General features: G+C 38.7%; 3 protein-coding genes across 3 annotated transcripts; 2 read left to right on the forward strand and 1 right to left on the reverse strand.

Moving 5' to 3' along the window:
- Window positions 1-4233: 4233 nt before the first annotated feature.
- Window positions 4234-6211, forward strand: LOC104426155 (protein transport protein Sec61 subunit gamma). Its single transcript, XM_039305648.1, has 3 exons — window positions 4234-4454; window positions 4576-4691; window positions 5865-6211. The coding sequence occupies exons 1-2, from the start codon at window positions 4361-4363 to the stop codon at window positions 4689-4691; spliced, it is 210 nt and encodes a 69-aa protein (XP_039161582.1). The 5' UTR covers window positions 4234-4360; the 3' UTR covers window positions 5865-6211.
- A 4167-nt stretch (window positions 6212-10378) lies between these two features.
- On the forward strand, window positions 10379-13068 carry LOC104426156 (acetolactate synthase 1, chloroplastic). Its single transcript, XM_010039109.3, has 2 exons — window positions 10379-11002; window positions 11287-13068. The coding sequence occupies exons 1-2, from the start codon at window positions 10445-10447 to the stop codon at window positions 12712-12714; spliced, it is 1986 nt and encodes a 661-aa protein (XP_010037411.2). The 5' UTR covers window positions 10379-10444; the 3' UTR covers window positions 12715-13068.
- A 7809-nt stretch (window positions 13069-20877) lies between these two features.
- LOC104426157 lies at window positions 20878-22783 on the reverse strand. The gene is made up of 3 exons (XM_010039110.3): window positions 22333-22783; window positions 22139-22231; window positions 20878-22038 (listed from the first exon to the last, which is right to left on the reverse strand). The coding sequence occupies exons 1-3, from the start codon at window positions 22378-22380 to the stop codon at window positions 21106-21108; spliced, it is 1074 nt and encodes a 357-aa protein (XP_010037412.2). The 5' UTR covers window positions 22381-22783; the 3' UTR covers window positions 20878-21105.
- Window positions 22784-23666: the final 883 nt, after the last annotated feature.

A 23666-nucleotide genomic window follows, 5' to 3' on the forward strand; every position in this document is an offset into this window, starting at 1 on the left:
GCTGTGATCTGCTGACGGTTTGATTTAGGAAAGTCGGTGGGCTGGCCAAAATTTCGACCGTTGCTTGAGACGCTCGCCGTAACAGAGAATTAGGAAAGACGCTCGTGAGGAGTCATCGTCGACCACGTGTCCTGGGTTGCTACGGTGGCCGCACGGCTAGTTTTTGAAATTGGGGCTGGCTTAAAATAATTCTTTATTTGTGAATAAATCGCCAGTTAAAATATGACAAGACCGCCTAACTCTGGCTTGCCAATCTACACTTAGAAAAAAGAAAATTAGAAATAACATCGTCGATAGTATATGTACTTTTATTCGAAAATCAAATCTGCCTCTCTTCCTTTTGAAAATGCCACTAGTGATCGTAAGCCATTTCATTTTGTTATCGTTGAGTTAACAAGATAAAAAAAATTATTGATGTGGTCTTTTTCATTAATTAAAAAATGCGATCCATCTACATTTGTCTCTCCAACTCTCCTTTATTTGCTCATCTCTCGAGCTTGAGGCGGCCATGGTTTGGTCGCCAAATCTGATCACCGCAGCGGCAGGCAGTGTTGTCGTCATTGATGGGGGTGGTCAGAGGCAACATTGGTGATGTCCGTAGCGGGGGAGCGTGGTGAATTATGGGAGAGTACGGATGCACATGGTTTAAGATTATGATTTTCTTAATTTCTCATTCTCTTCGTGTTGTTGATTTGGCACCTCTATGGCACCACATTTAATTATTGAGCAAATCATAAACAAGAGACATGTACTTCACGTTCATGTTAGCAAAAATAGACCAACAAGAGAAAAAAGTTTAGCGAGCACTAATACAGACAATTAAAAAATATAGAAAAAATGCATTAGAAAAGAGAGTAACGGTACATTTTAGATTCTCAAGCAGCAATTGTGCAAGGATCATTGCTTATATTTATTCAAGAAATTATGAAAAGGATGTAAAATTTGTACTTTAAAGTTTCAAGTATTTCGAGTTAAACAAAAATTAAAGTTCAAAATATCATATGTTAAAAGACTTTTGCATTAATTCAATGCTCATCTAAAATTTGAAGAGAAATCAATTTAAATTTAATAGTTGTTTCGAGAGATGTTGTTATGTTTATTATGCCCGTAGAAATTGGGTTACTTGTGTAATCATATTCTCTACTTTGCTTGTGGAAATTGGGTTAATCATGTCCACGTATCATACCCTTGTGTCATGCAATTAGTAGCATGCTTAAGCAAAACTTTGTACTCACAACCATCTTTCGATTATTTCAAGATTATTTAATTAAATTTGCTCAGTCTTAGGCTCCTTGTGATTTGTGGACAATGAATTATTTGGAAAAAAAAAAAAATCTTAAAAATGACTGCTTGTATCATTTAAAATAATTAGTTAATGAAAAATATTTTTATTATCGACAATCATTATATTTAAATATTTTAATAAAATGATGAAAATATTTTTATTCATTTATTATTGTAAAAAATATAAATAATTATTTAAAAATATTTTTTAAAATCGTTCATCTTTCGCAAGTCAAATCAAGAGTTAAAACTCTCGCCGTTCTTTGGGCAACATTAGTTGGTTTGAGTCTCTATTGTGCTTATCCTACTCCATGTGCCTCTTCCCTCATCTTCACAAAAAGATTAAGGAAAATTTTCAAATAATAACCCAAAGTGCTTTCATTTTCTCAAATAAAACCCTGAAATTGACATTATTTCAAATAATGGCTTAGCCTTGCTAGCTAACAAAATATTTTGGCTAATTAGATATATTTTTGTCCAAACACAAGTTAAATTTAAATTGAATTAGATTAAAAATAAATTTAAAGAAATTAAAAAAAGGGAAGACACCAATAGGAGGGAGCGCCCTCCTCGCTTATGGCCATTAGTACCTGGGTGAGGGCTAGCAACCCTCGCTAGAATCGGGAGAAGGTAGCAACACTTTCCTAGATTTGGGCAACAGTCGCTACCCTTGCGTTGGCCCAACGACCCTCGCCCAGCACCTCCGAACCTCGCCACAAGTCTAGGGGCACTAGGCGAGGGCCAACGACCCTTGCCGGGGTGTGGCGAGGGCAAGCAATCCTCACTCGAGATGTAGGAAAGGGTCACCGCTCTTTCTCGCTTCTAGCAAGGGCCTACTGGCCCTCGTCTTTGGTCGATTAGGGTCACTAGCCCTCGCCTAGCCTCCGGTGACCCCACCAACCTTTGCCACTGCCCCTCTAGCAATGCGGCAATGGCCATAGGCGGGCTATGTTTTTTTTTTTTTTAATGAAAAGAAAAAGGAAATAATTAAAAAAATTTAAAAGATGAAATTGTCTTTCACAATCGGCAAGTTCATATCCTTCTTTGGGATTGATATGGGCAGTTCAAATCTTTATTTGAAATAAGATATACTCCAGACCTTTATTTAAGAAAGTAAAAACACTTTATATCCTTATTTGAAATGATATTCACCCCAAGCCTTTCTTTGAAAATTTTCCCTATCTTTTTTACACAATAACAATTAAGTGTGGTCATATCAAAAGCCTAAACAAGGTCTTAAAATAAACAAGTCAACTTCTTCATCGCCATGCAGCTCATCTAGGACTCAATCGAGTATGAGCCTTAGATATTGGCTCCCATGCTCGATATAGGGCTCGGATTGACCTTTATCCAATGATGAAGGTGTTGGATTTGTTGTCAAGGGCAATGCGGATGAGGTCGGGGCGTCCATGGTCAGCGGGGAAAGAGAAAGGGACTTTGGAGGAGGAGATTTGCAAAGTAAGATGGAAGCGTAAGGAAGACAATGAAAGAAAAAGGAGAGAGAAAGGAAAGAAAAGGAAAAATAAATTAAAGAATTTTTTTAAAAATATCCTTGGAGAAAAATATTCCTAGCCATATATATGATTTTGTCGGCAAGTGTAGCTTAAACTCTTATTTGAGCGTACGTTGGTTACTTCAGGCTTTGTTTAAGACAAAGTTTATTATAGACTATCTTTTAAAAAAATAAGCTCACTTCAAATCTTTATTTGAAATATCCTCTTATATATATTATTTTCATAAATCATTTTGATTGGGACCTCAATGTTGCATTATGGTCTATTTGTCTAAAAGAAAACTATTTTTAGAAAATAATTTTCCGACTTTCTAATGTTTGGATGATGAAAAATTAATCGATCTATGGAAAATAATTTCTATGAACCAAAAATAATAAAGCTTAGATTGTGGGAAAACGATTTTCATTTCTAGTAAGAAGAAATCATTTTTTTCTAAATCATGAAATTAATGAAAACTTTTCATGAAATTTTTTTCATTTATTAAGAAGTTTTCGGTGAAACAAAAGCAGCGTTAAGGCTCGTTAACATATCAAGCCGATTTTTCATTCTCTTACGGCGAAATCTGTGGCTGCCCTGTGATTGTCATCTTAAAACAATACGGCCACGCCACTGGTACGCTAGCGGCGCTCTTTCGTTGACCTTTCAAAGCCGGTTTTTCATTCTTCAGCTCTGTCGGCTCGGTTTCAGGCTTTGACACTGGTCTTTCAATGGACCAAGGCCCCATTCTCGGCCCAATATCTGACTCATTAACTTCTTAAAGACTAATTCAAACGCTCTTTCATTTTCTTTTGACCAAAAATAAAACATTCCTCAGCTTAATTGAATTCATTCTTTTTCAATAAAGTGGAAAATAAGAAATCAAAATTTCACTCGTTAGAATTTTCTTTTAAACAGTTTTTCTTTTAAATTTGTGACTATTGCATGGATTAGCGATTCATCAAATAGAATAATTTGTTTGATGCCTTGCTAGTTATAAGGTTTTAAGAAGATCAATTAACAAGATGAAATCTTGATGGTACATCTAAATTTTTTAAGTCTTTGGTTGACAAAGGTCTTGGCGAAATAATTGATTTCATTTATATTCAATAAAGTGGAATAGAAGAAATCCAAATTTCACTTGTTGGAATTTCTAAAAATTAGCCTTTTTTATTTTTCAAAATTCGTGACTATTGCAACATTTAATATGAGTTTAATAACAAAATTTGTGATAAAAAACATAGCGATACCATTACCTTCAAAGCGATACGAATTGGCAATTTTCAGGGATAAAAAAAGGCCTCCTATTATATTGAGGCGTTCTTATGTTATGGGAAGTTGGGAACCTACTCCGGTTTATAATTATATAAGCGTCAAAAAATCGCGTGGCACTGACCAAAAAAAAAAAAAAAAAAATCGCGTGGCGAAGGACAAGCTGAGAAGTCAGAGCCCCGATATATAGACAGGGCCATCTCGTACCGAACCCCATTCACCCGGATTTCCTCTTGCGTCGGTCCCGTCGCGAAATCGTCTTCTTCGGTCGTTAGGGTTTTCGAGCGAGCGAGCGAGAGAGAGTTTTGGGGGCGATGGACGCCATCGATTCGGCCATCGATCCATTGAGGGAGTTCGCGAAGGACAGCGTCCGCCTCGTGAAGCGATGCCACAAGCCCGATCGCAAAGGTAAGGAATCTTTTGGGGTTCCGGCCGTCCGATCTTTGCAGATCTGGTGTGAACGAGGGATTCGCTGCTCGTGATTTTTTTTTCTTTTTTCTTTTTTGTGATGGCGATCTCGTCGGTGCAGAGTTCACGAAGGTCGCGTTCCGGACTGCGATCGGATTCGTGGTGATGGGATTTGTGGGGTTCTTCGTCAAGCTGATCTTCATTCCCATCAACAACATCATCGTCGGTTCTTCTTAGGTACGTGTTTAGTTTTTCCTGGATCTGTGAATCGGTTCTGGTGGTCGGTGGATTTTGCTCCCTGTGGTTCGATCTTGGACTGTTTCGTGGATTTTTTTTTTTTACTAAGGGCCTTTATCTGTTGATTGGGATTTAGTTAGAAGCTCTTTTGTAAATTGGATCAGTTTATGATCCATACCGGTATGACACTGTTCTGAGGTTGCATAGGCCGTGATAGGAGTTGTTGAGCATTGTTTACGTCTTGTTTTATTTACCCAAGCGGATTCTTAGCTGGACTTCCATCCATGGATGAGATTTATGCATTGAGAACTGCTGACGACTACAGATTGCAAGGGACAATGACAATTTAATCTTGATACTACTGGTGGACTAATTCGAGGTGTGCTGCTGTCAGCTAATCGTTTCTTAATCTGAAAAATGATTACGTCTCCATCACTGCCGTCATGTTTTAGGTTATCATGTGATTCTTCCTGTGCAATATGCATTTTTGTCGCTTTGTTTGCTTAGTAAGTTTTTTGTGTGGTATGTTTTACATGTTCAGATAGGGGTCTCAATCTTGTTGAGCATTTATAAGCGGATATATATGTACTTAGTATAATTATGAATCACCTACTTACAAAGAATTTTCATCAAATCACTGCTAAGTTTTAAATGTTGCAAATCGTTAGCTCCGCTCCACATCTAAAGGAATTTTACATGTGTAAGTGAAACTTGTGAAATATTCACAATTCTTTAAACGGAGATGGAGAGTGCCATTTAGCTGCAATTTGTTGCCAGATATCTTTGCCATGAAAAATGCACAGTATGTTTGCGAATGGGGCAATTGAATGAAAAGACGAGATAGCTTGATTTGAATGTCTTTAAATTTTATAGGGAGCACAGTTTAGCTTCTGTTAACTTGAATCTAATTGATCTGCCTTTGCAATTCTGTTTTTCTTGATTAAGATGTCTTTGCATTTAGTAATCATTTGATTTCTCTTATATCCTTGGTGTATGAGGTTCTACTGCAATGTATCATCCCCATTGGTGAACCTATGGAAGATGTCTATTATGATTCAAGGAAATCTGGCTGTTCCGTTTGGCATATATGAAATTGCTTATCAATTTTGTAGAGTGTCTTGTGATTCTTCTAGTTCTCTTCTCGAGTGAAAATTGGATGGTGTTCTTTTGCAGGCCATCAAGAAAGTGGATTCATGGGAATATAAGGCGATTTGTTCAGAGCATTATTAGTTCGATTGGACTGGACATCAGTGTTGTTCGACCTTAGGCCTTTTGTGTTTTCCCCCTATTATCTTTGTAATTTATACTCAATACTGCACATTTTTGAGTGTTTTACCTTGGATTTTGTCATAATCAAGGAGTTTATGTAGTTTTGACATTGCATCTTCAATTTCTCTATGGCACTAGTCGACGGAAATTATCTTTGTTTTTTACCTTTGATTTCGTCATAATCAAGGAGTTTATGTAGTTTTGACATTGCATCCTCAATTTCTCTATGGCACTAGTTGACGGAAATTTAAGTTTGAAAGGGAGTACGCATCCTGCTTAGCCTTCTTGAATTTGATTTGAAGTTCATAATTGGCGATGGGGACTATGATTGCTTCCCATCCTCGTACGTCCGTCGTGTGGGTGTTTTAAGTGTTTGGCGGAAAGAAAGGTGTCTGAATCGTAAGGCACATGCTTATCAGAAAATATTTTAGGATATTGATTATTATATTTCAAGGAAAATGTAAAAAGTGATTCAAGGACTACTCTTTATTTAAGATCCATATGCATATTTTGGAAACCCTCCTTGCTTTGAAGTTTGTTGAACGTGTTTCGGTTGCCGTGCACGAACGCTCAGTCCTTTCGGGCGACAGGTGTGCCGTATCTTTTCCCCTTTCACGGAACGACAGGAGAACGTGATTATATCGCTTCGAACAGATTTCCTCAAATACTGTTGTTTAAATCGTATTTGTAACTTATGATATGTGAAATCAGATGAAGCAATTTGTTTTGGAGTATATTATAGCGATCCACATGTCTCCATATAAATCTCTCCGCATGTTTTTAGGTTTTAATTTATTGTTATTCGGTCCTCCTTTTGCCCCTGAAGTCACTAATCTGTTTCCAATAACCAAAATAGAGGATCATTACATCATATTTCATAATGTGTTTCTCTCAAGGGTCTATGGCGACCTTTACTTTAATTTTTTATTTTTTTTCTTTTGACATTTGAGATTTGATTAAAATTGAATATTTGGATTTCAAAAAGTCTACAAGAAAGTCGCTGAAGTATTTTTCTTTTTTAAGTTATGTCTTTAAACTTAGAATATGTTCTTTTATAGTTTTAGTAGGAAGTCAATGTATAATTGTTTGATCAAAATGAGTGCAGACAATACAAAAAAATAGATAAATAAATAAACAGCTGACGGATTATAATTTTCTTTAAACTACTTCTAGTCTAAGCACGATTATAAAGAATATGGAATCTTGAATATAATCAATTTCAGAAACTCACTATAAGAATAAAAAGAAGTAAGAATCAGATTAGATAGGTGGGGAATTTTTTCTTGAGGGCTGAAATTTTCCTCTTTTCTTTCACCCTTGAAATTTTCTAGCTGCATAATATATTATTGAATAGATTTTTTTTTTTTTCTGAACTGTTTCTTTAAAATAGTAAATACCCTTGATTAGGCTATGATTAGTTGTCTGGAATTCTAATTAAAATAGGGCTGGATATGATAAAAAATGAAATTCAAAGAATTTATAATATCTCTTGTGTGTGGTGACCAAAAAAAAAAAAAATCGACTGTGTGGTGAATATTAAGGATGTGCAAAATAATCGAGCACCACTCGGACCACTCAAAAATATGGTTCTTATTAAAGCCAGTTCGATTCTCGGTTCAAATTTAATGGAATCATTGAGTATCGATTAAGTAGCATCGACATGAGAAATGACACGACACATCATTTTTCAAAAATAGAAAATTTCGATACGTTAAGACATGTTATATATTAAATTAATATTTTTATTTTTAAATAATTTTATTCAAATTTACAAATAAATAAATAATAAAAAGAGCTTACAATAAATTTACAATAATGATATTAATAAATCTATTTATAGGAATGAAATTAATGACTAACAAAAATTATAATTAATTAATTTAAATAAATTTATGACCTTTTAAATTAATCAAAATTTATCATTATTTAATATTCAATACTTTTAATTTTCGAAATCACTTTTTGGCTCATGTATCTATTTTTCTGACAAAAAGAGTCTCATCACGCAAAAATTAATTCCCCCTAATTCTCTCTCCCCCCCATCACTCACTCACTCGTCACTTCCCTGTTTCTCCCCCATCACCTCCACTTGGTTTATTCCCTCATTTTTCCCCCGCACCACCCCCCCCTCACCTGTCATTTCCCGTTTCTCTTTCCCCACCCTACGCCACCCCAACCCTCCTCCGGCCCCCACCCCCGGTTTCTTTCCCCCATCACCTGTCATTTCCTTTCTCAAAATTGAAGTCATCCCCACCCCTTCATCCTCCTCGCACAATCCTCCTCCTTGATTTCTACTCCCTTTGAGTTACCTCATCACAATCACTCACCGCCTCACCTTCAACCCTTCCTCCTTCACAGCCACAGCCTTACTTTTGACCCTCTATTGCAGCATTGCAATGGCAGCTCTATGGGTCATCTCGGTCTTTGCTCTTCCATTGGCCCTCCTTATAGTCGCGGCCTTGCCTCCACCCTCCATTGCCTTCTTCAACGATTTCTCTCTCCCTTTGCATTTGCAGACCTACTCGACAAATCACCATGCCTCTCCCAATTCCGAACATGCATGTCGGAGCGTGTTGAAAATAGTTGACCACATGTCCGAGCATATTCGAGCGTGTTGGACATATGTCAAAATATCCAACACGACACACAAACTTGTAAACGTGTCAGTACTTCATAGAGTATCAGTTCGATTCTCCATTCTAGGCGTAGAACCATCCATCCATCCACCCAAACGAGATTGATATATATACATATTTATATAAAAAAAATCTATATTAATTAATTAATATAATTATTGACTAATTTTGTCTCTTGGGTAAGTAATAGCATTAACCTCTTACTTTTTTCTATCTAATAATCCATTTACTTGTTTTCTTGATCAAAACCAAATAAACAAACATAGAGAAAGGAGAGAACCGATTGAAGATGTCTATAAGAGCCAACAGCTCATTTTAAGAGTATAATTAAGTCTCCCTTTAGCCATTCTGATAATTAAATTAGTTAAGGTTGAAAAAAAGATGAATTAAGCAATTAATATTTTAACTTTTATATAAGTTAGGACTTTTAACGTGGAGTCTAATTCTCCACATATTTCCCGCATCAGAAAACCTTAAGAATACCACGTCATGACTTTTGAAGAAAACAAGTTTTTAGCTAATGAGTATTATCCATTTGTTTCGTCTTATAGTTTTCAATCTCTAATCAAATTAAATGGGTTGTAATTTAATTTGAATATAAAGCCGAACAAGCTTTGTAGGGATTGGGAACCGGTTCCATAAACCCATCTAGGAGAATCCATGGAACTAACAAACGGGTTTTAGTTCCAATTTTTCAAAATCGGTCCTTGGTGAATGGTTCTCAGTTTACCACTTATCCGAATCATACTCACTCATAGTAATTACAATGATAAAGTCAGATATATTTACATTATGTCATTTACATTATTTAGTATAAATAGCATATTAGTGTAAATGAACACAAAATTTTACAAATGGAAATGGTAAAAGTTTCTTATAACACCCTTGCCTACTTCATTTTTATTTACTTATTTTATTTTATTTTATTTTATAATTAATTTATTCTTTATTTCTTTATTTCCCTTCCATTATTCTCTAATAAAGTTCCATTAAACAATAAATTTGTACCGATATACCTAAAATATGTAACAATTTATATATTGAATTTATATTATAAAATATAATAAAATTCGAATATATAAATGAATATAAGATTAAATTAAAATAATTAAATTTTATTTTTTTGTTATTTTGAATTTTTTTATATTAGAATTCAAATATTGATAATAGTAATATATATTTTTATTTAATTAATTTAAGAAATTTGTTATTTGAGAAAAATAATTTTCTGATTATAGATATTAGAAATTCTATTCATTTTTATCTCACAATTTTATCTAATTTATGTCTCATTTATATAAAATTTGATCCGTTACATGCAATCATGATTTTTTTTTTTGTGACCCTAGGACCCGCGCATCGTATAAATTGAACAGCCCGAAAGGTCTGGAGTAACGGGGTAAAACCTTGGGAGCAATACGTGCTAATCACTACACACATGCCACCGGATAAGACGTTTGGGAATTGAACTCCTTCTCTTGTGTTAGGAGGAGAAGCTCACCGTCAACAATGCTAATGATGATTTTTTTTTTTTTTTTTTTTAGTAAAAGGTAAGAAGCGCCAATCATGATTTTTTTTATATTTGCGAATGCGACTCGTCTCGTATTCCAATTTTCTCCTGTACATATGCCCATTTGATTTGATAGGCGACAAAACACGAGGGGCATTCTGGTAAATTCGCCGCTCAGGCACCCGCCGCCGGCACCCCAACACACACCATCACGAACGAAGGCGGGCCCTCCTCTCAGGCTCCCTTAACCTTAAAAGTCAGCTGCACATTTCCGAACACCTGCACGCACCCCTGCCCTGTTACTCTCTCTCTCTCTCTCTCCCACCGGATCTCGAGACATGGCCGCCGCCGCCGCTTCGACCGCCTCCTCCGCCGCCAAAACCACCGCTCTCTCATTTCCCTCCAAATCCCAAACTCCCGTCGACCGATCTACCCTCCGCTTCCCTCCCAGTCCCGCCACGCCCCTCCTCCGTGTCTCCGCCGACTCGTCCCCCTCCCGCATTCCCCGAGCCGCCGCCAGGACCCCGTCCTCCGCACCACCGACCCCGGCCGTAGCCCCTCCCGAGACGTTCGTTCCCAGATACGCCCCCGACGAGCCTCGCAAGGGCGCCGATGTCCTCGTCGAGGCCCTCGAGCGCCAGGGCGTCTCCACCGTCTTCGCCTACCCGGGCGGCGCCTCCATGGAGATCCACCAGGCCCTCACCCGGTCCGGCGTCATCAGGAACGTGCTCCCTCGCCACGAGCAGGGAGGTATCTTCGCCGCGGAGGGGTACGCGCGCGCCTCCGGCCTCCCCGGGGTCTGCATCGCCACCTCCGGCCCCGGCGCCACCAATCTGGTCAGTGGACTCGCCGACGCCATGCTGGACAGCATCCCCCTCGTCGCCATCACTGGCCAGGTATCTTTAAGGAGTTTCTACTGCCCGATCGTCCGATTTTTTTTTCCCTTTCTTGTCTCTCCTTTTGATCCGGAGGAATGCTGGCGGAGCACAGGAGGTGTATCTATGGAGATATATGTAGCATTAGGATGATAGATTCTGTTTTTTTTTTTTTTCTGGCTTCATTGTTGTGCATATGTATTAAATAATTCAGTGTTTTGAATACAGAACTATGTTCATTTCCGCTGGCGTCCTCTGATGGATCGTTGATTTGTGGATGATTGTGTGCATGAATGTGTTTGTAGGTGCCGCGGAGGATGATTGGAACGGATGGATTTCAAGAGACTCCAATTGTTGAGGTGACGCGGTCTATTACGAAACATAATTACCTTGTCCTTGATGTGGAAGATATTCCTAGAGTTGTGAGTGAAGCTTTTTACCTGGCAACTTCGGGGAGACCTGGTCCTATCCTGATCGATGTGCCTAAAGATATACAGCAACAGCTCGTCGTTCCTAATTGGAATGTGCCCATTACGTTGCCCGGCTACATGTCGAGATTGCCAAAGTTGCCTTCGGAGGCCCATTTGGAACAGATTGTGAGGTTGGTATCGGAGTCGAAGAAACCTGTTTTGTATGTGGGAGGTGGATGTTTGAATTCAAGCGAGGAATTGAGAAAGTTTGTGGACCTCACAGGGATTCCTGTCGCTAGTACTTTGATGGGGCTCGGGGCATTCTCATGCTCACATGAACTGTCCCTTCAAATGCTGGGAATGCATGGAACTGTTTATGCTAACTATGCTATTGATAAATGTGATTTGCTGCTTGCGTTTGGAGTTAGGTTTGATGACCGTGTGACGGGGAAGCTGGAAACTTTTGCTAGCCGAGCTAAAATCATTCACATCGATATCGATTCGGCAGAGATTGGGAAAAATAAGCAGCCTCACGTGTCAATTTGTGCAGATGTGAAGTTGGCATTAAAAGGGATTAATAGCATTCTGGAGACTAGAAAATCGAAGCTCAAACTTGATTTTTCAGCTTGGAGAATGGAACTTGATGAGCAGAAAATGAATAATCCCTTAACTTATAAGACATTTGGGGAAGCTATCCCTCCTCAGTATGCGATTCAAGTTCTCGATGAGCTGACTGATGGAAATGCTATTATAAGCACTGGAGTTGGGCAACACCAAATGTGGGCTGCTCAATTTTACAAGTACAAGAGGCCCCGCCAATGGTTGACATCTGGTGGATTAGGGGCCATGGGCTTTGGATTGCCTGCTGCGGTTGGAGCTGCTGTTGCAAGACCCGATGCTGTTGTGGTAGACATTGATGGAGATGGAAGCTTCATAATGAACGTCCAGGAGTTGGCGACAGTCAGAGTGGAGAATCTTCCTGTCAAGATAATGCTGTTGAACAATCAACATCTGGGCATGGTTGTCCAATGGGAGGATCGCTTTTATAAAGCCAATAGGGCTCACACATATCTAGGGAATCCATCTAGAGAGTCTGATATATTTCCAAATATGTTGACATTTGCTGAAGCCTGCGGAATACCTGCATCTCGTGTGACAAAAAAGGCAGATCTTAGAGCAGCTGTCCAAAAGATGTTAGATACTCCTGGGCCATACTTGTTGGATGTGATTGTCCCCCATCAAGAGCATGTTTTGCCCATGATCCCTAGTGGTGGCTCTTTCAAGGATGTGATTACCGAGGGAGATGGCCGATCCACGTATTAAGTCATCTGGGCTAAATGTTTCACCAAGTTATATGTATCTACATACCTTTCTTTTGGTCAAGATATCTACATACTTAAGATGATAGGATTCATGTAAAAGTTGTGTCAGGTTTTGTTTTTCCAGTTATATGGGATGCTTCAGATTTTTATTTGTTTGGCTAGGCCTTTTTTTTTTTTTTTTTTTTTTTTGACTTCTTGTTAGACGTACTTGATTGTAGCCTTTCTGAGGAAACAATGTAATGCAGTCACTTTTCTCTTAAGCTGTGTCGTCCGTTTCCCTGTCAGTTTAGATAATTCGAACCTTTTAGAATGTGCCTGTCCAAGAAGCAAGAAATTTATGAGAGAGATGAACTAATCAAGTATGTGCTGCAGCTACATTACATTCGTTCATCCTGAACTTTTGTCAGATTTGATCATTGCAGAAATACTTTTCATGCAGTCAGCGGAGGGTGGCCACAGTATTTTGTGCCACTAATGAATTATGGTTTAGCAAGTCATGAATTAGAGATTCTTTGCCTGCATGCTTCTGTTAATATATGCCATAAAAAGTTCCTAGTGGAGCATTTATTTATTTATTAATGTTTATAGTTCATTTCTAGATATCACTGCACCAGGTCCCTACCACCCTACCATCTTTTTCATCAGTTTTCATTATGTATTCTCCTGTTTCGTGACTAATTCTTTAGATTATGCATCAGTTTTTAATGTTCTTTGATCGACTTTGTGGGGTCAAGCAAGGATGTTTTTGGTTCTATAAGGTCAACATACAGACCCTAAAGGTTTTTGTGGAACTCATTAATATGTGATAATGCTGTCTGAATGATAGCTTATCAGGGTCGTGTTGGAATGTGAGATTCCAGATTCAGTTTTGAAAGCAGATGGTTTCATTTATTTCCACACTTTGAGATCAACTTAGCTAGTAATGCAACATGCTTGAGCAATGTAACAGCTCCTTAATGCTGTGGAGAAAGAGACACCACCCCATAAGCATGGAGTCTGGTTCATCCTGAATTCTTATGAGGTAAGAAAGTAAATTTGATGTGTTAGTGTTTGTCTGGGGTTTTGGGGGGATTTTAGCCCCCCTACTTTTGCTTCTACTTTTGTTTTTTTCCTTCTAACTTGACTCGTGGATTGGCATCAAAAGCAAGTTTGAGCAGAAATGACAAAGTTGTCCCTCTTAACTTTTGGCTTTCGGTGAAAATAATATTGAAAATTTTTGAGATTTCCATTTGAAGTTCAAATATAGGATCATAGCATGTTCTTGTCTATTTAATATTTTGTTTAGTAAAAGCTTGAAAGTAATAAGACTTCACAACTTCAAAATTTAATTAAAGCCATGATAAAGCTAACATTACTAAAGCCAATGCCATATCCAAGAGACTATGTCTTCCAACAAATTGTCCTTTTCCTTTTGCATACTCTAGACCGTTCTTGTTATGTGACTGTAGGATCCACTATGGTTAATTACTGACAAACATGCTATCATCCTACTGTCAAACCGGGTTGCATTGTTAATTTTTATGTCTCTGAGATTTTGCATCATAAGTTTGTTGAGAAGAGAGGTCTCTCGAAGGATAGCATTCACTAGAACTCCAAGTGGGTTCTTCACAAACAGTAGCTGCCCTCGATGGAGAGAATTCTCAGCTTTTGACCCGCCCCACTGCAAACCATGCATGCACTATTTAGCTATCTTTTGAAATTCTCACCCACCCGGCAGTAGAGAATCATGGAAGATTCTTTACAAAAGATCCTCTTAACTACTATAGGCACCGTACACATAACTTACTTTTTTCTATATGAAATATACATATCTTCTTTCTTAAATGCACCATCCAGTGTCTGTTTTGCAGGAAGAAGGTGAAGAAACTTTCCGGGTGATTCTATAGATTGGTTCAAAGTCACTCACCTAGGTGTCATCAAGTTTTCATTGATCATAGATACATTTTCCTTTGTGATCCATTAAAGTATCGTGTGTGCAAAGGTCATACTTTTAGTTATCTTTAATCATGGAAAACTTTTCTCATGAGTTTAAACATGGACACTTATTTATAATCCAGAGCTTGTATGTGTAGCTCTTCTGATTAATTTGCAGACATCCACATGGAACTATCTTTCTCTTTCATTGGCTCAAGTAGGGGACCGTTGCTGCCTCAAAAGAATTTTCCTCACCAAAAGGCAAGTAATTCTTAAAGAATAGGCATGTGTCACGGGCCGACAATTCCCTCCGCAGCAGAACAACCCGTGTGGCGCTTGGCGAGCAGAATTCGTTAGGTCAGCTTTCCTTCTATAGCTGTTCTAGCGAGCGAACAATACGGTGAATAACTTCTCTGTACGATATTGTACCACACCCAGCTTCGCTAGGGCATCTAGTCCATCGAATGAGATAACAAATCTTTTAAGCTCAATAACTAGTTTCAGTCTACCCTGGCCTCATCAGGAGAAGCGGCGTAAGCTCTTGACCAGTTTGTACACGGCAGGCCAACCCCACCTTCAAAGCTGCTAAGCGATATAATCTTTTTATCCTAGAACTCCTAGTATCAACCGTCCCGATGTTATTCTCATGGACTAGTTGTGTTCATTCCCTCTGCATCCTCACTCTTCACTTGATAACCTCAAGTCACGAGTATGAGAGTATTCAAGAAGTGCGACATTCTCCCCTACTCAATTTCGCAATGGGCCACTCCCACGGATTAGTTGTGTTTGTCCCCTCTGCATTCTCACTTTTCATTTGATAACCTCAAGCACTGCTTACAAGTGTCATGAGTACATGAGGGACTGTGACATTCTCCTTTACTCAATTTTGCAACCTCATTTCCTTGCATACCTTAACCATGATGCGCCACTTTTGGAATTTCACATCAAATGATCATGCTCGCCCAAGCCTCTTTTGATCTCAGCTATTCATATTTTCTTTGGCAAGTGTGGCATTTTTCACCAACCGCATCCTTTTGGCAGCATCATTTTTGCCTACTAAGCATAACCCCAGCCAACCAAATGGAGGTTCTTTCCTTGTTGAAAATGTGGCAGTAGACCTCTTTTTCGAATTCACCAATGAACGTTATCCCTATTTAGCGAGGATTCGGTTCTTCTCTAACTCTCTATCCACTCGGCAAGGAATCGACTCTTCCTAGTACTCCCATTGTCATCCTAGGAGCTTTAGAGAGCTGCATTTTGTCTAAATACCTTTTGCCCCGGCAATTCCCTCTTTGCCCTCGCAAGACCGGGTAGACCGCCAGTACTTCTCAGTTCAACCCACACTAGAGTGTGGAGTCCAATTCTCCGACTCAAGAGGGATTCCTGCTCTGATACCATGTGTCATGGGCTGACAGTTCCCTTGACCGCGGAACGACTCGTTGGCACATAGTAAGTAGAATTCGCCAGGCCAGCCTTCCTTCTATTGTTGTTCCAACGAATAATACGGTGAATAGTTTTTGATCTCTTTAGACCCAACAATTGGTTTCAGCCTACCCTGGCCTCATCAAAAGAGCGGCATCAGCTCCCAACCCACGGGAGGCCAACCTTGCCTTCAGAGCTCCTAAGCGATATAATTCTTCTATCCTAGAACTCCACGGACCAATTGTTATCCCCTCTGTATCCTCACTCTTCACTAGATAACCCCAAGCACCTTGTCACGAGTACCGGAGGATTACCGGACCGTGACACATGCCTGTTGTCTAGACTGCACAAGACAAAGTCTAACGGGTAAGTGAGGGATTTAGGCAAACTTCTCCAACAATCAATGCGGTTGCAATCAAGAAGAACATGCCATGAATTTCGATGGGATTCTGTAATCTAGTGCATGGAATATTATGTCCTCTTGACATCTGCTGGGTGTGAAAATAGCGCCCTTAGGGCTGTGCTTACTTTTTCGGCAGGAATACTGGCTCAGCTGTGACCTTGATCCACAGATCCCACCAAGTCTCGGGTGCAGCGGTTACCTTTGATTCTTTGTAAGTAGCAAATTCGTTTACGTAATGCCCATCTTCTCAACGACAGCCTTAAGCAGTTTTCCCTGAGAAAGGGATAGCTCTCACCTACCAAAATGATAGCATCTTTGTAGCTTGGAGTAAAGATAAGAGAATACTAATTGCTATACAGTCCGTGGAATTTCAGAACTTTGTTTTGAGCTTGAACATCAGGGATGGAGATGAAACTCCCAGGGAAGGAGGACCTTGTGGTGATGATCTCAAGCAATCTAGATGGTTCTAGCTGGGTGACTGCCTCTGTAAGATGGCCGGGATGGTTCCCTGAAGTCCTCTGCAACTGCCTCTTATCATCAAGAACGGGCTCAAATGGCTCCTTGTTAATGCAAAGGGCGGATAGATCTATTTGTTCTCCTTCACCTAGTCAATATTGTGCATACTTTGCCAGCAGGTACTGTTCAACACATTGTATCTCTGTTAGGGTGATTGGTCCTGACAATTTAAGGCCTAGACCACAGAGGGTTGATACGGCTTCTGCTACTACGTGAGGGGGTACTGTAATTTTGTGCTTTCTGTTGAAGCACTGGCTGATATTAAATACTATACCATGGACACTTACCTTAGAAATAAAAACGATTGCAAACCTTTATGACCAATACTTCTGAGTGTGAATGCATTATGTATAAATTGGGACAGGGACTTCTTCAGTCAATTTTCATTTTCATATTTGTCGATAAATATTATGGGCATTACTATTAGTGTAAGATCTGTATAGAGGAAAAAAAAATCAAAGAGATTTTAAGTTTGAGAACTCACTTTCAATCCAGCGTTTGAAATGATCTTTGCATTGCTGTCCCTATCCACGGTCCCTTCTCTACTCAAAGCTTATAAAAGTTTAGTCTTTCTTTGCAATGGATGTACGAGATTCATGAGAATGAGAACCAAAAGGCTAGGAAATCATAGTGAATTATATTTAGGTAAGCCTTGCACATTACACGGAATCATGAGTTGGTTAGAGATGGGTATGGGGGAAATAAGAGCGTTCAGACAAGTCAATGGATGGAAATGTGTCCGAGATATAAGGAGATTTTTCTGCACTTGATTAGACAGAAACAGATATTGACTCTAATACAAGATAAAACTTTAAGAAGTTGTTTAAGATATAGCGAAAGGACTAACGATGTGAGGGAGGAAGGTGCGAAGAGAGGACCTGGGCAAACTTATTGTGGAATTTTTGGTTGCAGATGTGTATCTGAATTCAGGTATTGCAGATATGTAATCCAAGTAATAGGATTTGACCAAATTTTTTTTGGATCACTTGAAATGTCGTGCTCTAGCTTTTGGAATCGGACAACCAAATATCCTTCCTAATAATGCCTATATGAAAACACAAATGTCTTTCAACTCTTCCAGCTGGAAGTTGAGTGACATAATCCTGAAATATAAGTGTTGATATAGCCAGATTAGAGTATTTTCAATTGCAAGTGTAGGCAGTTCTCTGAATTTTAAATCTGAGCAGAAAGTGACATTACAAGTTGCTGGGTAACAGGTGCAAATGGACCTGTTCATTACGGTTGATTCGTGAGATATTGAGTGACATAATCCTGAAATGTATGTGTTGATCTAGCTAGATTAGACTATTTTCAATTGCAAGTGGAGGCAGTTCTCTGAATTTTAAATCTGAGCAGAAAGCGACATTAGAAGTTGCTGGGTAGCAGGTGCAAGTGGACCTGTTCATTACAGTTGATTCATGAGATATATTATTTTGTGCATTGATGTTATAAAGGATTGTGACCTGTCTGGAAGAAATCATTTTCAGAATCTTAGGTTAGGGTAAGAATTAACAATAATAAAATTGGTGTATACTGGGATTGGTATAGAGTACAGATCTTGAAATAAGGTTATTGTTTGTTCTAGTCAAGAAATCTTTTTTATGCAAGAACTGGAATGTAACGAGCATGTACTTGGTTGCGTGACCAAAGACAAATTTAAATATTAGGATATCTCAAGGGGATTTTTGGCCAATTCAGGGATCTTCCATGCTTACGCAAGAACTACCACTGTAAAGATATTAGTCCCTCTGTTTGAGCCACTCTCATTTGAATATGTTGTTGTGGAAAAATTACCTGTTGGTCCCAATTTTTGAAGATGTCTCAGTCAGCTCCTTATAATTTGTCTGACTCTCAATCAACCGTGCACATCTTTATTCTTTGTTTCATTTGACCCAAAGATCTCAATTTCAATGTCTGACATGACGAAATCTAAAGCAGTGGGATTATGTAAGTAAATTTATATGATAGGTAAGGTTAACAAAGTTAGCATATGTATTTCCCCTAAGTGATGAAATGTAGAACGCACATGTTATTTTTAAGTAACTCCAAAATTAGATGAAGAGAAATCTAATTCAATTTGTAACTGTTCAAGTGTCCTACTTTGCTTGTCTATGGGGCTTTAATGTGCCTTATATTTATGAAATCTCCCCCGCCTATCATTTTAAGCTTTTGAATTAAATTTACTAACAGGATCACAAATCAGCTTCCGCACAAAAAAATTTTCGCTTGTGAGGCTCCTCGTTTGTCAATTCCCATGTGTTATTGTTACTTTGATTTGCACATAAAAAGGTTGTTAAAGTATCCTACATTACTTATATATAGGGTTTCAATGTGCCTTATATGCATGTAGTCTCCCTTCATTTATTAATTTAAATTTTTAAGTTGCACTTTCTAACATAAACTTCTATCAAAGGGGAAATATGTATCTTGCTAGTTTTACCATTAGCGAAGGTCATATAGATGTATGTGATGTCCTGAGCTTTAAAATCTATCAAGTCAAAGTCCAAAAGTGGGATTTTGGGAGTTGAAACAAGAAATGCAACTATAGGGAGTTGATTGATATAAATTGAATACAGGGGGTGACTGAAACAACCCTGGAGTATAGGAGCAAGATGTACTCCCCTTATTGTTGCAGTAGGCATATTCTTATACATATCAATGCCCATAAATTCTGTAAAGGAGTTTAGATCTATTTGCTTGCGTCTTTTAAATCGCTATGATAAGTCATAACATGTTCCATTATGTTTTTTGGAGGTCTATCCATTGTCAAATTTAAAGATTTGGCATCCACTTATAATGAGCTTTGGCCCATATAGTGAGGTTGAAGGAAAAATATGTTTTTGGTTTGGTAGGGCTAAGTTTGTTTAGTATGTCTGAAGAGGTATTACCATTTACCAAGAGGTTGGGAGTTAATACAGTATGTAAGCTCTCCCATCGGTGATGTGTTCAGACCCTGAAGACTTTTTCTGGAACTCATTATTATGTGATCTTTTGGTATGAATAAAGTATTAGCCGGGTCGAATTGGAATATGGGATCTCAAATAAAATTCAGACAATCGGCAAGTTTCTTTATTTCTGTACTCCGGAATCAACTTAGACACTAATGTAGCTTGGGCCAGATTTCCTGCTATTTATTGCAGCAGAGGAAGAGGCAACACATGAGCACATAGAATTTCAATTTTTAATGTCTTTGAGGAGTATTTTTCAGTTTCTTGTGAGGTTAGAAATCACCTTGTTTGTTGGAGCTTGTTTGTGCTTGGGGGATTTTAGCGCCAAATTTTGCCTAATTTCTTGATTTTCTTATTTATTGATTGGCATCAAATGCTAAAAGTTGCTCCTCTAACTATTGGCTTTTGGGTGAAAATTTATTGAAAGTACTAAGATTTCCATTTAAAGTGCGAAGAATGTTATTTAGCATGTTTTCCTCTATAAATTTACTATTTTTTTAGTAGAAGCTAGTAATTAACTGAAACTTGCAAGTTCTAAATTTAATACAAGTCAAAGCTAAAATTCAGAGACCATGCCTAAAGCCTATGCCGTTGCCTGGAGCCTATGTCAACAAACTCTTAAATCCCTGTACATGCTCCAGACATTCCTTCTGAGACATGGATGTTAAGTTTCATCAAGGTCATTCTTATGTGAAGATGCTCTAAGCCTTCCATGAAAAAATATTTCATTGTGCTGAAGGTGGAATGACATAGATATCAATAAATCCCCTCAGGCATCAATTGCTATAGGCCATTTATCCTCAATTTCGAGTTAAGTTCCAGATAGTATATTTCTTCTTGCTTGCATGCTTGCATTATGAACCATTCCTCCTATTGACATTGGCAAAAAAAAAAAAAAAATATGTAGAGACTTGCCTTAGCAAGTTACTGGTGGCATGAGTTTCCGTAGAGCACACGATTAGAATCTGATAACAACTTTGACTACAAATCTGTCACCGTGGTCCTTTGTGCTCCATCTATGATATGATCTGTGCAAAGTTAATTTCTTTGCTATTTTCAATCGTGTAAACTCTGAAAATTTTTCTGATGAGGTTATACATGAAAAATTATCTGAAAACCAGAGCTCACTTCTGTGGCTGTTGCTTAATTTGAAAGGAAGACATTCTATATTTACATGGAATCATCCTTCTCATTCATTGGCAATTGTTGGTGCATCAAAAGATGTTTTCCTCACCAGAAGGCAAGTGATTTTTGAAGGATGGGCATGCCTGTTATCCAGACTGCACAGAATGAAGTCTGGTCGATGAAGTGACAGGTTTAGGCAATCCTCTCCAACATCTAATGCAGTTGCATCAAGAAGAACGTGCCATGAATTCCGGTGGGCCTCTGAAACCCAGTGCATGGAATATCGAGTCCCATTCACATCTGCTGGGTAGGAAAATAGCCCCTTAGGACTGTGCTTACATTTTCTGCGGAAATACTGGCTTAGCTGTGATCCCTTGATCCGCAGATCCAACCAAGTCTCAGGTGCAGAGATTATCTTTGATTCTTTGTAGGTGGCGAACTCCTTTATGTAATCCCCATCTTCTCCAATGACGGTCATGTAGCAGTTTCCCTTGAAAAAGGGATAGCTCTCACCTACCAACATCATGGCATCTTTGTAGCTTGGAGTGAAAAGAACAAGAAAATCCTCGTCAGGCAGTCCACAGAACTTCAGAACTTTATTTTGAGCTTGAATTTCGGGGATGGAGATGAAACTCCCAGGGAAGGAGGCCTTCTTGGTGAGGATGTCAAGTAATCTTGATGGCTCTAGCTGGGTTCTGTCTAGATCCGGGTGACTGCTTCCATAAGATGGTGCCAAGGGTTCTCTGGAGCCAGTCCGTGGTGATCTCCTTTTATCATCAAGTGTGGGTTCAACTGGCTCCTCATTAATGCAAAGCGTGGAGAGATCTATTTGTTCACCTCCAACAAGTCCAGCATATTGTGGATATTTTGCCAGCACGTATTGTTCAACATATTGCATCTCTGCTGGGGTGATTGGCCCGGACCATCTAAGGTCTAGACCACGGAGTGTTGATATGGCTTCTGCTACTATGTGAGCAGGAATCACACCACGTGCTTTCTGTTAATGCATCAATTGATTAAATCAACATACTATCGAATTGCTGGAACTCATTTTTCGGGGGGAAGAAAAGAGAGAGAGAGATTGATGAATATCCTACCTTAATGACCATGCTGCTTGATCTACCATCATCTGTGGAGCCCTTAACTATAGATTTGAACGGGGACTTCTTTGGTCGATCTTCTTTCATTACCTATATATTTTAGCCGAATTTTAGCAATAGCCGCAGCTAGTTTAAGGATCTTAGAAAGCAAGAAATACAGAATCAAAGAATGTTTGAATTGAAGAACTCACCTTCAGACCAGCCATTGAAATTATCTTTGAATTGGTTTCCCTACCCATTGTTGCTTCTTTGTGCGCCACCGTTTAAAGTTTAGATGCTTCCTTTGCAACAGACAAGATTCAGGAGGGAAGGGAGGATCAAAAGGCTAAGAAATTAAAGATAGGATGCTTTGTAGAGATGCCTTGCAAAATGCACAGAAGATGTTGCTAGAGAGTTGGTCTGATATGGGAATTTTGGGACATAGGAGAGTCTTCAGAGATGTCAATGGAAGGGAAGTAAGAAAAAGCACAAGCCAATCTGCACTTTATTTGGTGTAAATTAGATATGGACTGTCGTGCTAGATAAAATTCAAGAAGTTGCTGAGGTTGTGATGAATTGGAGGAAGTAGGGAGGAAGGTGCATAGAGAAGACTTGGCCAAAGTTCTGACAGCAAATTTGACCAAAGGATTACTGAGTCACCTGAAACGATCTGCTTTAGCTTTGGAAACAAACAAGCATTGATACGTTGGTTAAATCACCCATACTGCCTCTACAGAACCTTCCAGCTGGAGAATAAGGTACGGTGGACCTTGGTTCTTGAAAAAAGGAAAAATGCGAATGCGGCTAGGCTTAGAATATTTCCAATTGTGATAGGATGTCATCCTTCAATTTTAAATTTTCTGCTGAAAGTGACATCTGCGGATGCTGGTGGACAGGTGCAATTGACCTCTTCATTGGTATTTGATCTACGAGTTTTTCTTTTTCTTCTTGCTGAGCATATTTTATCTATATTGTACGGTTGTTTAAAAATAGGCTTGTGATTGGTCTACAAAGTCATTTCCAGAGATTCTAATTCATGCAGAGATAAAGAAATGATGGATTCGTGACCGTTGGATTTGGTAGACTTTGAGAAGAGGTGTTTTTTTTTTCCAGATTTAGCGTAGTCCTTGTTGCAAGGACCCTCTTTTTGCATAGGAAATGGTTTGCTTGACCTGTGACCGGTAGAAGAACAATAGGATTTAAGAATTTCGTGAGGGACGGGTTTTTTGTCTGATTAAATGAAAGGATCTGATCTAGGTACAGAACTAGCACCATATGGACACCAAATTTTTGTAGCTGTTTTCCATCCAAGAAATAGACCAAAAGAAAATGAGAGAGAAGAGGAAGTTGTGTATTTATCCCATCTCAGCTTGATATTGTCTACTTTTCACAGTGCAAAGTGACTGCTGTTCTCTTGACTGTTTGAGTGCAGTTCCTTCTTGTATCAGGTTGCACATTTAAACTTGATGCAGAAACTGGATCTCCATTAACTGAGGGTATGACATCCTCATATCTATCTTAACAATTGTCATAATCTTCTGATACG

This window comes from Eucalyptus grandis, chromosome 11 (genome assembly GCF_016545825.1).
Source record: "Eucalyptus grandis isolate ANBG69807.140 chromosome 11, ASM1654582v1, whole genome shotgun sequence".
In the NCBI taxonomy this organism is placed as follows: Eukaryota; Viridiplantae; Streptophyta; class Magnoliopsida; order Myrtales; family Myrtaceae; genus Eucalyptus; species Eucalyptus grandis.

What these genes read in the sequence shown, in the direction of transcription:
- LOC104426157 (XM_010039110.3), bottom strand. Translation starts at nt 22,380, where the DNA reads ATGGGTAGGGAAACCAATTCAAAGATAATTTCAATGGCTGGTCTGAAG. An exon ending in TTTCAATGGCTGGTCTGAAG is followed by an intron (nt 22,232 to 22,332) that starts GTGAGTTCTTCA and finishes TAAAATATATAG; the next exon opens with GTAATGAAAGAAGATCGACC. An exon ending in CAAGCAGCATGGTCATTAAG is followed by an intron (nt 22,039 to 22,138) that starts GTAGGATATTCA and finishes ATGCATTAACAG; the next exon opens with AAAGCACGTGGTGTGATTCC.
- LOC104426155 (XM_039305648.1), top strand. Translation starts at nt 4,361, where the DNA reads ATGGACGCCATCGATTCGGCCATCGATCCATTGAGGGAGTTCGCGAAG. An exon ending in CCACAAGCCCGATCGCAAAG is followed by an intron (nt 4,455 to 4,575) that starts GTAAGGAATCTT and finishes TCGTCGGTGCAG; the next exon opens with AGTTCACGAAGGTCGCGTTC.
- LOC104426156 (XM_010039109.3), top strand. Translation starts at nt 10,445, where the DNA reads ATGGCCGCCGCCGCCGCTTCGACCGCCTCCTCCGCCGCCAAAACCACC. An exon ending in TCGTCGCCATCACTGGCCAG is followed by an intron (nt 11,003 to 11,286) that starts GTATCTTTAAGG and finishes ATGTGTTTGTAG; the next exon opens with GTGCCGCGGAGGATGATTGG.